The sequence below is a fragment of the Chrysemys picta genome, chromosome 7 (genome assembly GCF_011386835.1).
Source record: "Chrysemys picta bellii isolate R12L10 chromosome 7, ASM1138683v2, whole genome shotgun sequence".
NCBI classification, from domain to species: Eukaryota; Metazoa; Chordata; order Testudines; family Emydidae; genus Chrysemys; species Chrysemys picta.
In genome coordinates this window covers 89,123,216-89,139,256 of record NC_088797.1, presented here as the reverse complement: position 1 = coordinate 89,139,256, position 16,041 = coordinate 89,123,216, and the positions used below count along the sequence as shown (strand labels likewise).

Here is a 16,041-nt window from a genome sequence, read left to right as displayed (position 1 = left end):
ACCTTTGGGAGATAGCCAAATGTAAATTAGTAGCTTATCAGAGACCTCTTAAGCTATCCAATATGTGGTGCTTATTGACTTTTCTACTGAGGCATAATTCACATGCACATTTTCTGTTATACTCCATGCTGGTAGCACAAACTGTTACATCAGAGACTGGAAATATTTTAATTTCAGATGATGCCCTGGTCACACATGTCTTAGACCTGACCCCAATGCTGGGAAAGAATACTCCTTACAGAAAACCTCCCTGACTTTTTGAGGCCCCAGTGTCTACAATATGGTTTGTTTTTTTTGAAGGGGAGGGGGGAACCAATGAGATCAACTTATTAAAACTAACTCAACTGCACACACTATTCCTACCCTCTCTTTCGAGAATGTAAATTGCTATTAGGAGACACTAATTAAAAAAAACAACACACACACTGGAAAAGTGCAAAAAGCTGATGGCAATTTTCTAGAACTGATACAAGTTGAGTTTTAAAACTTAACGAACAAAACAGAAGAAATGTAATGTAGTCTGAACAAGACAAAGCCAGAGTTGAATTAGCCCTTTACAATGACTTGTAACCTGGCCTGAATTCCATAATGAATGTCATTTTTACTTTTTGCTCACCAAAAGCAGTGCACTCTTGGCATGTGTTGCCAGGACACAAGGCCTCTACAGTGATATCTACAATTAAAGACTCCCAAAGGATAACACATTGATTTCAAAAGAATTACAGGTGGTATTGATGTTTAATTGCTTTACACTTCCAGACACTGCAACAGGATGAAACACAAAGATTTCTTTATTACATTCCCTTATACTTTTGAAGTGCTTTAAGATGTCTAAAGTCAGGGATCCAAAAATCACTAGTCACTTTTGAAAATGTAGACTAGAAAGTAAAAAGCAATCATATCAGATTTATCTGAAAAAAGTTGTGCTTGTTTGAACAGTTAAATGGCATTTCTAATCCCATGCTAGCAACTATTTTTAGGTTACTTATGATTTTGATAATGGAGGTCAATGTTTGCCACCTCTTTCACATTACTATATTGCCAGTATATCTACAGGATATCGGTTAGTGTCAGGTAAATTAATGATTTTTCTACTGTGGAGAAATGAGCTCAGAAGGAATTCTGTGACAAACTGGATGAAGTTAAATTGTTTGTTTTTTTTCAAAATATTAACATATTAATATTATGTTTTTTTAAAATATTAATTGATCCTGTGGCTGGTATGCACACAACATAATATAAAATCTAATACAAATTATATATAAGCATGGAGACCATGGGCTAGTATGTGCTAGGCTCTAGTTCAATGTAAAAAAATGTTGGATTTAAAATGCTAGTCTGATCACATAGCCCGTGGACCTTCTCCATTACTGGAAAGAATGAGGGGATGCTGTTTCAAGCTGTCTCTACACTAGCAATTATCTGATAAACTTCCACAGTGACACTAGGACAAGTGCAGTTCCATTGTCTCGAACACTGGTGGAAGTGTGTAAACTGGCCATTGGCATTTTCATCACCATCTGCTCAAAGCAGATCTAGATGACAGTAATAAAAATGCTGCAAACAAGTCTATACTAGCAGTACCCTCAATTGCTAGCACCAGTATAAGATTTCCAAAAAATTTCAAGTGTAGATGAAGCCACATTTCCTTAGGATGACTGGTCTGTGACTATACTGTGTCTTCTTCACAATACCTTATACAATGAACTTAAAAAAAAAATATATCATTCTCAAACCTTATTTACAGCTGGAATAGGCCCATAATTCAGCTGGATCATGGCTGATCCTCCTATCTTCCAGTGAAGGTCAGGCCTTGTCAAACCTTTACTACTGGGGGAAAAAGCCTCAGGTAAGAATGAAACTGAGGACCTCAATATTTCCAACCCAATAGATCCCAAGAAATAGAAACATCAGGCCTCAGGGAATTGATATGGGAAAAGTCAAAGAGGTAGTTGTATAATGAGATAGCCAACCAATATGCAGTATCTTTGTCAGACCTAGCCCTTTGATACCCCTGTGTGGTATGTGACCCGTAGGATTGAGAGGCATATGTAATCGAGTACAAAATGTTTATTTTTAGCATGTCACTCTGGATTAATTTTAAACCAATATTCTAACTTATATCATGCATTTAAAAGTAATGTCATGCATATACTATTTCACGTACACAATTTTCCTACCTTTTTTTTTTTATTGTAAACCGGTCACTTAATGAAAACACAAAGGTTTTTGGAAAACCTCCAGTTAAGCAGTTAGAGTTAGGGGTGGGAGACTGAACTTCATCCTTGCACTCTGTCTGAAATTTTAACTCTGCAAATGTAAGCCTCAAAAATGCAGTGTGGTGTGGTGTTCTTTTGTTTTTTAAGAAAATGTGGTCAGTATTACCTTGGGAAGTGTATTCAATATTAACATTAAAAAACATGGGCGTGTCAAATTAATACTTAGGGTTGAACATTTAACAAAATTACTTGAAGGAATAAAGTGAAATACCAAAGTACACTATGAGAGACTAAAAGATTCAGAACTCATCAAGTCATACCCAAACTATCCTACATAAATTGCATAATCGTATCAAAATTTCACCTGTCCTTCCTTTTATTCACCCTCCCTGGTTCATTTAAAACTTATTGTTATATCTGGTTCCTAAATTTAGCTTGTAAACGCTAGTCTATATGTATTCACTGGCTACACTCAATGTTTATGTTTGTATATGAAAAGCTGCAACTCTCACTAGCACACTGGATCATCCTGCACAAGCACCGTCTACAGTTATCTTGAGCTATGGAGCCATAAAGCAGACAATGTAGAAGTCTTCGGTTTTCATTTTGTAGCATGAGTTTGGTGAACTGGACCTTCATTTCACTAGAGATTACCTTCTTTAGCAACAGATTCCCTTGCCTTATGTCACACAGTGACGCTATTGAAAAGCTCAGTATCTGAGCCCTTTAACTGTAAAGAAAGGAGGAAACTGCTTTAGTAATGAATAAATGATCAAGGCAAGGATCGAGTAAGTAGTTGGTACAACTGCACTTTAAGTATGTTCACTGTTTATTAAATATCTGTCACATAAAAATACTGGGTACATATAGTTCTAGCAGAAGACTACTTAGCATGAATTTTTGCTGGACAATTATATTCTTCCTTTCTTAAAGCTAGTTTTGTAAAAGTGGATATTAGAAAGGTTAACTATAGTTCTTTGCAAATGACACTTTCGTCAAACTGTGACTGGTTTATCTTATATTTAGTTTATCCACCAATTTAATTAAGATCACAGATCTATACAAAACTTTTGGGCTATTCATTCTCTCAGCAGGAAATATTTGCAATTTGGAGCACTTGTTATACTGTATGTTTTCACTAACCTGCAGAACTATTCTGGGATACAAGACTACAAAAGTGCTCTCCAAAGATTTTTCTTCAAATGTACATATAACTGGAGATCTAGCACAAGGAGCTTTGGCAATGACCCCTTTGAATTCTGATCCACTTACAATTTTTGGGGGGTGGCAGAAATGTATATTAAAGCTTCTTTTAGCTTGAAACTGCATGGCTGTGTTGTGGGAGATTTCAGACACACTCCTGTGTGTGGCAATTACATTCTTTTTACATTCGCATGCAGTGGAAGAAGTAACACACGCACCCTATCCAGAGATTCTCAAACTCGGGGGGGGGGGGGGGGGGAGAGGAGGTCACAAGGTTATTACATGGAGGATTGCAAGTTGTCAGCCTCCACCCCAAACCCTGCTTTGTCTCCAGCATTTATAATGGCGTTAAATATATTAAAAAGTGTTTTTAATTTATGGATGGGGAGTCGCACTCAGAGGCTTGCTATGTGAAAGGGGTCACCAGCACAAAAATTTGAGAACCACTGCCCTGTACAGACTTGTATAACAATAAATCTAAATATGCTTGGCAAAGATTGAGACAATGTTTTTGTTCTGGATAGGTGGCTTACTTAACAACATGAAATTAAAGTAACATTTATAAGGTGTGCCTTCATTTGCAGTTTGTAACATGGAAGTTTTTAATGCCAGTTTGTAAATTCTGATCTCTTGAAACTATCATTTCATCTCTATTTTGGGGTAAAACATGGCTGATCCTTTGCATTGCCTCCACAACTTTCCCAGACCCCGTTGACCTAGAAGTACACTGGTGGGGTGAGGCTAGGAGATGCTTTGCTGGACTGGTGTCCCCCTTCAGCTATTTCAAAAGCAGCACAGACTGGAGGGAGCTGGTATGAAAAGCTATGGCTTGTTTGGAGGGAGGAAGAGGAAAGATATAGGAAGAGTAAAAGTAAAATTGTGCTATATTTGGGGCTCAGCAGCTATTTTGCAAAAGAAAGCCAGGGACTGGTTTAGTGGCACAGCTACATGGCATTCTGTAAGATGATGAGAGTGACCTTCAAGACTCCTTGTTCTCATAAGCAAATGAAGTGGGCTGTGGACGCGATGTATGGTTTCTGGGCATGAACATTAATCAAGCCTTTCTGAAGCAAATGACCACTCTCTTCTTAAGTCAGGGAATGAAACTGATGATAAAAAATCCTTTCATCTTCCTCCTTCCTTCCCAGAGGGAGGGTGCTACCATGGTGAAGCAGAACTAGGGAAAACTCAGGGAAAGAAAAGGAGCAGCTGCCCTAGAAGGATTATGTGCATGCATTTATCCAAACTTCAACAAAAGACATAGGGGGAGGCCAATTTTTTTTATTTTACGCAAGCGACTTTATGAACAATATTTCATACTGCTGTTGTCTTAGCATTGCCATTTCATCTCCACCCCCACCCCAGTCCCTGGAGAAAAATTAGATGGCATCATAGGAAAAATAAACAATCACACTGGGTGATTTGAGTTGGAAAGTCATTCAGAAACAAGACTAAAAATTCTTTGCCAAAACTCACCATCAGAGGGCACAACTGTACTGCAATGCACCACTCTCAAGCTCTGCCATGGAGAAAGCCTCTGGTGCACCTAGAAAATCCAAACACAGCAAAATGGAATGGTTAATAAAGAGCAAATGCTGGGTTATGCCAGTCTCTCAGACTCTCACCCCACTGCCACCTCTCTCCACACATCCTAATGACATTTATCTAGGCATATCCTCCTATCTACCACAAGGATGACAGCAAGTCAGGAGTATCGGTCAAGAGCAGCATCTTTTGTTGCCATCTGTCATCCAGAAGGGATTTACCTCCTCAGCCACGTTCATGTCTCATGGTTTCTGCCCACCAAATAGTGTAGTTAGAGAAAACTTTAAAGGGGCAGCTTAGAAATCAATGTTTGTTGGCGTAACAGCCACTTTAGCTTAAAACTGAATTTTTGAACATTAAATTTGAGAGAGTCACAGGTAGAGAAGGCAAGAAAAAAACATAAGGTAAAGAGCAGTACAAGTAGATAACACTTGGGAAAGACAGAAGGAACTGCAACATAATGGGTGAATAGAAAGAGTTATGAAGAATTGATCATTTTGTCCTTTGGGTATATAAATCAACAAAAACAGAGGAAAAGGTCATTTTTATTATGTTTCATACAAGCAAGCTTGTATACAACCACCTTACCAGAATCAGGGAAAAAGGGGCAAGACCACCAGGCTGAAAAAGACTGCCTTGCAGTAATCAGGAGAAAAGTACAGAAGTGGATTAACTTACTTTTGTATGTATTGACGTTATTTACCCTCGGTAAGCCACATATATTAGTTTGTAGAGGAGAGCCTAGAGTCAGGCTGATTTAAGCACTTGTTTCCAGAAATATTGTCTTCTAGGATAACCCCACTACATGGTGTTTAAGAAATGCTTACTGGTAGATTACAGCACTAGCACAAACCTACAAAGTCCCCCCATTTTATAAACTAGATGGTATTAGTCAAGATGGAGCAGTCTATATATTTAAGTAGTTAGTACATTTAGATATTTCAGCTGTTTGTGACCATGTTTAATTGCAAATTATTTTTGTATTCCAAAGCCTGTATTCCAATTACAAGTGTACCTTTAGTAAAGATTCTTGCTTTAAATGTTTTCTGGACAATTTCTGCATTGATCAGAATTTTGTATCAAGAACTCAAACGTGTTAGTTATTGCTGTACCAAGTTGTTAAATGAACTTAAAACTATTGGGTTAGGGGCAGGGTGGATAAAAATCAATGATTTAAAAATAAATAAATAAAAAAGATTTTTTTTATTTAAATTGGATTTTTTTGATAAAATGCTTTTTGAGGAAAAAAACCTATCTAAAGATAGTTTTAATTAAGATACAATATAGCTCAAAGATAGCTCATCATGGAATAGAGATTATCAATCCTCATTCTATAGTACGAGACAATATATTCATGTAATATTTAAGGAAAGTTTTGTAAATGAGTTCCAATAGTTCATGGATTAGGGACCCAATTTTATGGGGTTCCAGGGGCTTCTCTATAGACTATTTAGGTTACTCTTTCTATCTACCCAATGGGACTCAGTGCTCAGTCTAGAAGATACCATCAGAGATGCTTAGTTTTGCAGTTCTCAAACTGTGGATTTGTGTCTCCAGAGATTGCTTGTTAACAGCAAAACTATTTTTAAATAAATTATAAAATAATAGATAGAGGTGAGAAATAACAGACCTCAACCCTATTGTCCCTCTGCACATTTGTGTACACAGAGTCAATACCTTACCTCTCTCTAAAAGTGCAAAGTTTCAAAAAGTTCAATGAATAGAAGATTGTCGGGGATGGAATATATCTGGACAAGGAGAAGTCTAGAGATAAATGTGAGAAGGGAGGGACAAGCAGTAGAAACAAAAGTGAAACTGTTTGAGCAGTATATTCCAGAAGTCTTGAGGTCTTTCTGAGTGTAGCCTTCATTGATTTGAGATCTACCATGCCATTCTCTCACTAGACGGGAAAACCTATAATGGCAGCAGGCCATAAAAGAGACGCAGTTTGGGAATAAGAACCATTCAAGAAATATATGTTTGCTGATGATGTTTTAAAAAAAGTCACACCAGTGAACTGGTGGAAGTTACTTAAGCACTTGGATTCAGAGACTGTTGAAGTGATAATCTCACTTTTAACAGCAGTAGCTTCTTCTGCCAGTGTAGAAAGAATATTTTCTTCCTTTGGACTAATGCATTCCAAATTGAGAAATCGTTTTGGACCTGAAAAAGCAGGAAAGCTTGTTTTTCTTTTCCAGATTATGAACAAACAGGAAAATGAAGGTGAAGATGACTGAGTTAGCTGCAGAAGCCAATATTTTAAGTTTCTCATGTTGACCTGGCTGACATAATCGATTTAATTTGTTTTTTTAAAAACGGTATTTCATTGAACTATTTTAGTTAAAAACAATTTTAAAAAACCCCACAAACCTGATTTTAAAAAACTTAAATGTTTAAATGAATTCAAATGCTTGTTTTGTTAAACTATTATATGTTTGCGGTTGAAAAAAAAAATCCAGAATACAGAACGTTGTTGTTTTAGTTAAATAAAACAATTTAAATGTCTGTCTGGTGATGTTCCCCTCCTAATACAGCATGACAAGAAAATCCTCCAAATATTAATGATTAACCTGTTGAATTGGAGATAGTTCACCTCCCAATGACTTCATAAATATCTGCTTCAATTACCTTCGGTGAATGAAATAACCAAACAATCATTCATTTTCTGATATAGCTGTAAAACTAATCTGAAAAGTTTTCAAAATAAATCACTTAAAAATATAGAGTGTGTACCTTCTAAAAATGAAACCTACATCTATCTCTGAGTTGTGAAGACTATGTATTAAGGTTATAACAACCAACAAGAATGCACTTTTATGTATAAATCCATGAGTAAATAGTCTTCCTGACTAGTGATTTAAATCATGATTTAAATCAAATCCACCCTGGTTAGGGGAATGTCAGTGGAATAAAAATTGCTTTCTCAGCAATTTAATTTCCCTCTCTCTTTTGAAAGCAGTTGTACAAATTGAATCCGGACCCTAAAATCACAATTTTTAGGCTGGGAGATATGTCCACCTGCTGAGAACATTGAAAATTCTAAAAATCCAATGTAACTGGTATTGTATTTTCATTATTTTCTCAGCTTTGAAAATGCAAATCAATGCAAGTCAGTTTCACTTTAGCTTGGGGTCAGTTACATTTTGAACATCTCAGAGCTGTGTTTGGATGGTGAACAAAAGAGAAATGGTCATTTTAAAAGTCTGTCTGAATTTAAAAGAAATGAATTTACACACTTCTACTGGGCTGGAAAAAATCTTGCTTTTTGCTGGAAAAAGTCTACATTTTGGGCCAAATTTAAAATTGCAGTGTCCCTTTAACATTTGAAAATAGCAAGTCTGACTAAAAGCAAAAGATGGTTAGGAATGAAGATCTGGATATTTAATCTGACTGTGGGATCCTAAGAGGAATACTGAATGTCCACTGCTTGAGCTACAAAGCAAAACCCGCCCATTAAGTTAGAAACATGGCTCAATGTGCTTTGAAACCAACTGTTACAGCTCCAGATGTCCTGGAAAATGGTGGTGTTCCCCTCTCTTTGCACTTCTGTTACACAGCGAAGGCTGTGTTAGCATTTGTACTGGAAATTCCAATTGTCAAAAGCTGTTCAGTTCATATGTAAACACACAAGGCTGTAAATATGACATACAGATGTCCCTAGTTCACGAGAAACTAAGACCCTTTTGAATGAAGTTGAAATCACTAACTTCATACTTACATTAATGCTTCTAAATCTACATAAAGTCCAACAGCCATCAGGTATGCACAGATAGTAAAGTTGTGATTTTTTTAAAAATTAAGTGTTCTGAAGACAGTTCTGACGTTGCTCAATATTTCATTTTTGTTTCACCCTGTTTCAAGGCAGAACAGCAAACCCTTTAAACTTAACACTTTTAATCCTTTCCCCCCTTATCTGAAGCCACAATCTGTATGCAGAAACATCAGATACAGAATTACCATACTGCCTGATTTTTGCAGGACAGTCCGAAGTCTGACAGCTGTTCAAACAGTCCCAAATATTCTTTAAGGCCTGTTTTATCACTACCACATAATTGTCATCATTTCAAGTGTTCTTTCTTTAAAATCACACACATTACCCTGGTATGACGTGATGATATGAAGCCAACTATCCCTCAAAACAGTGTCAAAAGTGGCCGTTGTGGAGATATTACACTAGGATTTTAAGTTTAGGAGGCGAGTATGCAGCAGGTGCAGACTAATGCTAGAAACTTTCCTACTTCAATGCAAAATATTCTTCAAAACAAAGGAAGAGGGAAAACAAAGAAATTATGTGGTGTGTGTGGCTGTTCTAAGGCAAGGTGTTTAACCATTGACCATTACTCTAAGATGGTCAAGCACTCATTTTCACACAACACAGATAACAAGGCACCAGATCTATTTTGTACCTACACATCTTTAGGAAGTGCAGGCTTTGTAATTTCTGAGTTATACAGAATCAGTTTAGTTTTGAAACAAGGTTTTCAGTAACCCTATGGAAAGAATTTGGTTCTCACTTCACTTTATAGATTCATAGATTCTAAGGCTAGAAGGGACAACTGTGATAATCCATTTTGACCTCTTGTGTAACACAGGCCAGAGAATTTCCCCAAAATAATTCCTAGAGCATATCTTTTGGGAAAATATCCAATCTTGCTTGATTTAAAATGTCAGTGACAGATTCTAACAAGAACCTTGGTAAGTTGTTTCAGTGGTTGGTTTTTAATCATGAGAGTAACTGACACCTTATTTCCAGTCTGAATTTGTCTATCTTAGGCTTCTGGCCATTGGACGGTGTTATACCTTTCTCTGTTAGATTAAAGAGCCCATTATTAAATGTGTGTTCCCTATGTAGATATTTATAGACTAATCAAATCATCTCAACCTCTTCCTCGTTAAGCTAAATAGATTGAACTCTGAGTCTATCACTAAAGGCACGTTTTCTAATCCTTTAATCATTCTCATAACTCTTCTCCAATCCCTCTTCAATTTATCAGCATCCAGGTTAAAATCACATATCACTTACATTCATCCCAAGATTCAGAACTGGGCCTCAGTATAATGAGGCATTGTCAACAGACATCCCATTCCATGCCAAAGTGTACTATTCAACAGGTTTACAGGGAAACATGGCAGAACAATGAAATTCTGGACCAAAAGAGCAGTTCATTTCATACTTCACTGATCACGTCTCACAATCAATCATTTGAGAACACTTAGTTCATAGCCAAACTCTCTAGTTTTAGCAAAGTGATACACAATAATTATATCCAAGCTCAAACCGAGGCACACATTTACTGTACATTTAATATGAAGAGAGACTAGAACTATGAATTCCCTTTTCATGTCCATTCAATCCTTGACCTCTCTGTCTTGTCCAGAATGGGTTTATTGCTTCACATCTCAGTAGGTGTATCTACACAACATTTTGGATTGAACAGGAACGAGCCTCTAGCCTGAGTCAACGTACTTGGACTAGGAACTATGCTCTAAAAATAACTGTATAGATAGAAAGCCTATGCGTGGGCTTCAGACTCCAACCTCCAGCCCAAGCCATGACTTCAAGACACTGTCTATACAGCTATTTTTAAAAGCACTAGTGTGAACCTCCTTGCACCAAAGTTTGCTGATTCATGCTGGGAGGATCTCTACTGCTCAGTCCAAAATACTATGGAGACATACCCAGTGCTGCTTAGCAGCTCCACCCATGCAAGCAGTGGTGGAAGTGGTAGTGCAGACACTACGTCTACACTACGAAATTAGGTCGAATTTATAGTAGCGGGTTTTACAGAAATCGGTTGTATACAGCCGATTGTGTGTGTCCCCACATAAAATGCTCTAAGTGCTCTAGTCGGCGGACCGCGTCCACAGTACTGAGGCTAGCGTCGACTTCCGGAGCATTGCACTATGGGTAGCTATCCCACAGTTCCCGCAGTCTCCGCCGCCCATTGGAATTCTGGGTTGAGATCCCAATGCCTGAATGATGCAAAACAGTGTCGCGGGGTGTTCTGCGTACATGTCGTCAGGCCCCTCCCGCTCCGTCAGAGCACCGGCAGACAATAGAGTCACGCCTTTTTACCTGGGTTACCTGGGCAGACAACATACCACGGCAAGCATGGAGCCCGCTCAGATCAGCTCCCATCACCATATGTCATCTGGGTGCCGGCAGATGTGGTACTGCATTGCTACACAGCAGCAGTAGCTAACTGCCTTTTGGCGGTAGACAGTGCAGCATAACTGGTAGCCGTGGGGCTGGCAGCCGTAGGGCTGCATTGCACCAGACCCTTGCCTTTTGGTAGAAGATGGTATATTACGACTGGTAACCATCGTCGTCGTACTGCAGTGGCTGTCAATCATGGGCACCTGGGCAGACATGCAACTGTTTCGATGATGATGGCTATCAGTCGTAGTATGCTATTTTCTGCCAATCGCCCAGTATTGTCTGCTAAGCACCCAGAAGAGGCCGAAGGCGATCTGGGTGCTGGCAGATGTGGGGCTGCATTGCTACACAGCAGCAGCCCCTTGCCTTTTGATAGAAGATGGCATATTACGATTGATATCCATCGTAGTCGTATTGCAGTGGCTATCAGTCATGCTGCACCGTCGGCTGCCAGCTTAAGATGTAAAAAAAAGATTTGTTCTGTATTCATTTGCTTCCCCTCCCTCCGTGAAATCAACGGCTTGCTAAACCCAGGGTTTTCAGTTTAATCTTTGGAGTGACCATTCTGTGTGACAGTTGTTTGTGTTTCTCCCGATGCACAGCCACCTTTCTTGATTTTAATTCCCTGTACCTGTACGCCATGTCCTCATTCGGCCCTCCCTCCCTCCTTCCCCTGGTCCGTCAGATACTAGTTTTGCGCCTTTTTTCAGACCAGGCGCCATAGCTAGCACTGGGATCATGGAGCCCGCTCAGATCACCGCGGCAATTATGAGCACTATGAACACCACGCGCATTGTCCTCAGGGCCGGCTTTAGGCCGATTCAGCTGATTCGGCTGAATTGGGCCCTGCGCCAAGAGGGCCCCGCACTGCAGCTCTCCACCCCGCCCCCAGCTCACTTCCCCCTCCTCCCCTCTCCTGAACGCTCCGCCCCCTCCCCTGCTTCCCGCGAATCAGAGATTCGCGGGAAGTCTGAAAAGAAGCAGGGGCGGGCCGGCAGCACAAGGTGAGCTGGGGCGGTGGGGGCGCGAGAAGGGCTCCAGGGAGGCGCTGCCCGTTCCCGCCGAGCACGCAGGCCCCAGCGGCTCTGGCCCGGCTCGGGTCCGGCCCAGCCCCCGCCCGGCCCCCGCGGCGCGGGTCAGGTCGGGTCCGGCCCGGCTCGGCTCCGGCCCCCGCGACGCTACTCCGGTCCAGCCTGGCCCCGGCCCGACCACCGCGGCGTGGCTCCGGCCCGATCGGCGCGGCTCAAGCCCGGCCCCGCGGCGTGGCTCCGGGTCGGACCCAAGCCAGGCAACCCGGGCCGGAGCGCGGCTCGATTCCTGGGGGCGGGGATGCAGCAAGCCCCGCGCCCAGGAATCGGGCCCCGCTCTTGCTAAAGCCAGCCCTGATTGTCCTGGAGTATATGCAGAGCCAGGACATGCCAAAGCGAAACCCGGACCAGCCGAGGAGGCGATTGCAGCGCAGCGACGAGAGTGATGAGGAAATTGACATGGACATAGACCTCTCACAAGGCACAGGCCCCAGCAATGTGGAAATCATGGTGTTACTGGGGCAGGTTCATGACGTGGAACGCCGATTCTGGGCACGGGAAACAAGCACAGACTGGTGGGACCGCATCATGCTGCAGGTGTGGGACGATTCCCAGTGGCTGCAAAACTTTCGCATGCGTAAGGGCACTTTCATTGAACTTTGTGACTTGCTTTCCCCTGCCCTGAAGCGCCAGAATACCAGGATGAGAGCAGCCCTCACAGTTGAGAAGCGAGTGGCGATAGCCCTGTGGAAGCTTGCAATGCCAGACAGCTACCGGTCAGTCGGGAATCAATTTGGAGTGGGCAAATCTACTGTGGGGGCTGCTGTGATCCAAGTTGCCAGGGCAATGAAAGACCTGGTGATATCAAGGGTAGTGACTCTGGGCAACGTGCAGGCCATAGTGGATGGTTTTGCTGAAATGGGATTCCCAAACTGTGGTGGGGCCATAGATGGAACCCATATCCCTATCTTGGCACCGGAGCACCAAGCCACCGAGTACATAAACCGCAAGGGGTACTTTTCAATGGTGCTGCAAGCCCTGGTGGATCACCAGGGACGTTTCACCAACATCAAGGTGGGATGGCCGGGAAAGGTACATGATGCTCGCGTCTTCAGGCACTCTGCTCTGTTTCAAAAGCTGGAGGAAGGGACTTTCTTCCCGGACCAGAAAGTAACCGTTGGGGATGTTGAAATGCCTATCGTGATCCTTGGGGACCCAGCCCACCCCTTAATGCCATGGCTCATGAAGCCGTACACAGGCAGCCTGGACAGGAATCAGGACCTGTTCAACTACAGGCTGAGCAAGTGCTGAATGGTGGTGGAATGTGCATTTGGACGTTTAAAAGCACGCTGGCGCAGCTTACTGACTCGCTCAGACCTCAGCGAAAAGAATATCCCCATTGTTATTGCTGCTTGCTGTGCGCTCCACAATATCTGTGAGAGTAAGGGGGAGACATTTATGGCGGGGTGGGAGGTTGAGGCAAATCGCCTGGCCGCTGATTACACGCAGCCAGACACCAGGGCAGTTAGAGGAGCACAGCAGGGCGCGGCGCGCATCAGAGAAGCTTTGAAAACGAGTTTTGTGATTGGCCAGGCTATGGTGTGAAACTTATGTTTGTTTCTCCTTGATGAACCCTCCACCTCCCCCCACCCGGTTCACTCTACTTCCCTGTAAACCAACCACCCCACTCTCCCCTCCCCACTTCGAGCACCGCTTGCAGAGGCAATAAAGTCATTGTTATTTCACATTAATGCATTCTTTATTAATTCATCACACAACTAGGGGAACAATTGCCAAGGTAGCCCGGGATGGGTGGGGGAGGAGGGAAGGAAAAGGACACACTGCATTTTAAAACTTTAACTCTTACTGAAGGCCAGCCTTCTGATGCTCGGGCAATCATCTGGGGTGGAGTGACTGGGTGGCCGGAGGCCCCCCCACCGTGTTCTTGGGCATCTGGGTGAGGAGGCTATGGAACTTGGGGAGGAGGGCTGTTGGTTACACAGGGGCTGTAGCAGCGGTCTTGGCTCCTGCTGCCTTTCCTGCAGCTCAACCATACGCTGGAGCATATCAGTTTGATGCTCCAGCAGCCGGAGCATCGACTCTTGCCTTCTGTCTGCAAGCTGACGCCACCTATCATCTTCAGCCCGCAACCTGCTCTGTTCATCCCGCGATTCAGCCCGCCACCTCTCCTCCCGTTCATATTGTGCTTTCCTGATGTCTGACATTGACTGCCTCCACGCATTCTGCTGTGCTCTATCAGCGTGGGAGGACATCTGGAGCTCCGTGAACATATCGTCCCGCGTCCTCCGTTTTCTCTTTCTAATGTTCACTAGCCTCTGTGAAGGAGAAACATTTGCAGCTGGTAGAGGAGAAGGGAGAGGTGGTTAAAAAAAAGACATTTTAGAGAACAATGGGTACACCCTTTCGTTACAAGGTTGCATTTTTCCTCTTATAGTGAGGGCCTGCCGGTTTCGTGTGAGAGATCACTCATGCAGTGCCAGGCAACAGATTTCGGCTTGCAGGCAGCCATGGTAAGCCACAGTCTTTTGGCTTTTTTAACCTTCCTAACATGCGGGAATGGTTTCAAACAGCAGCGCCCTCATTTCCCATACCAAGGATGAATTGGGTTGGCCATTTAAAATGGGTTTGCAATGTAAAAGGAGGGGCTGCGGTTTCTGGGTTAACATGCAGCACAAACCCAACTAACCCCCCTCCCTCCCCACACCTAATTCTCTGGGATGATCACTTCACCCCTCCCCCCACCGTGTGGCTAACAGCAGGGAACATTTCTGTTCAGCAGAGCAGGAACGGGCACCTCTGAATGTCCCCTTAATAAAATCACCCCATTTCAACCAGGTGACCGTGAATGATATCACTCTCCTGAGGGTAACAAAGAGCGATAAGGAATGGATGTTGTCTGCATGCCAGCAAACACCGGGACCATATGCTACAATGCTTTGTTATGCAATGATTCCAGACTACATGCTACTGGCCTGGCGTGGTAAAGTGTCCTACCATGGCGGACGGGATAAGGCAGCCCTCCCCAGAAACCTTTTGCAAAGGCTTTGGGAGTACATGAAGAAGGAGAGCTTTCTGGAGATGTCCCTGGAGGATTTCCGCTCCATCCCCATACACGTTAACAGACTTTTCCAGTAGCTGTACTGGCCGCGATTGCCAGGACAAATTAATCATTAATTATTAAACACGCTTGCTTTTAAACCATGTGTAATATTTACAAAGGTACACTCACCAGAGGTCCCCTGTGTGCCCTCAGGGTCTTGGGCGAGTTCGGGGGTTACTGGTTCCAGGTCCAGGGTGACAAACATATCCTTGCTCTTGGGGAAACCGGTTTCTCCGCTTCCTTGCTGCTGTGAGCTGCCTACATTACCTCCATCTTCATCTTCCTCACTCCCCGAACCCTCTTCCCTGTGTGTTTCTCCAGTGAGGGAGTCATAGTACACGGTTGGGGTAGTGGTGGCTACACCCCCTAGAATGGCATGCAGCTCCGCGTAGAAGCGGCAAGTTTGCGGCTCTGCCCCGGACCTTCCGTTTGCTTCTCTGGCTTTGTGGTAGGCTTGCTGTAGCTCCTTAATTTTCACGCGGCACTGCTGTGCGTCCCTGTTATGGCCTCTGTCCTTCATAGCCTTGGAGACCTTTTCTAATACTTTGCCATTTCTTTTACTGCTACTGAGTTCAGCTAGCACTGATTCATCTCCCCATATGGCGAGCAGATCCTGTATCTCCCGTTCGGTCCATGTTGGAGCTATTTTGCGATCCTGGGACTCCATCACGGTTACCTGTGCTGATGAGCTCTGCGTGGTCACCTGTGCTCTCCACGCTGGGCAAATAGGAAATGAAATTCAAACGTTCGCGGGGCTTTTCCTGTCTA

The 16,041-nt window shown here is 42.8% G+C and overlaps 1 protein-coding gene across 4 annotated transcripts in view; it reads right to left on the bottom strand.

Moving 5' to 3' along the window:
- Window positions 1–16,041, bottom strand: part of MCU (mitochondrial calcium uniporter) — a 167,643-nt gene that overhangs the window by 24,250 nt on the left and 127,352 nt on the right. For 2 of the 4 annotated variants that reach the window (XM_005301737.5, XM_005301736.4), the window contains exon 2: window positions 4,899–4,968. In XM_005301737.5, coding sequence (XP_005301794.1) covers window positions 4,899–4,968 — 70 coding nt within the window. Of the gene's footprint in view, window positions 1–1,736; window positions 1,831–4,898; window positions 4,969–16,041 lie in introns of those variants that run through there. The other 2 variants (XM_065551998.1, XM_065551999.1) reach the window with 1 other exon arrangement.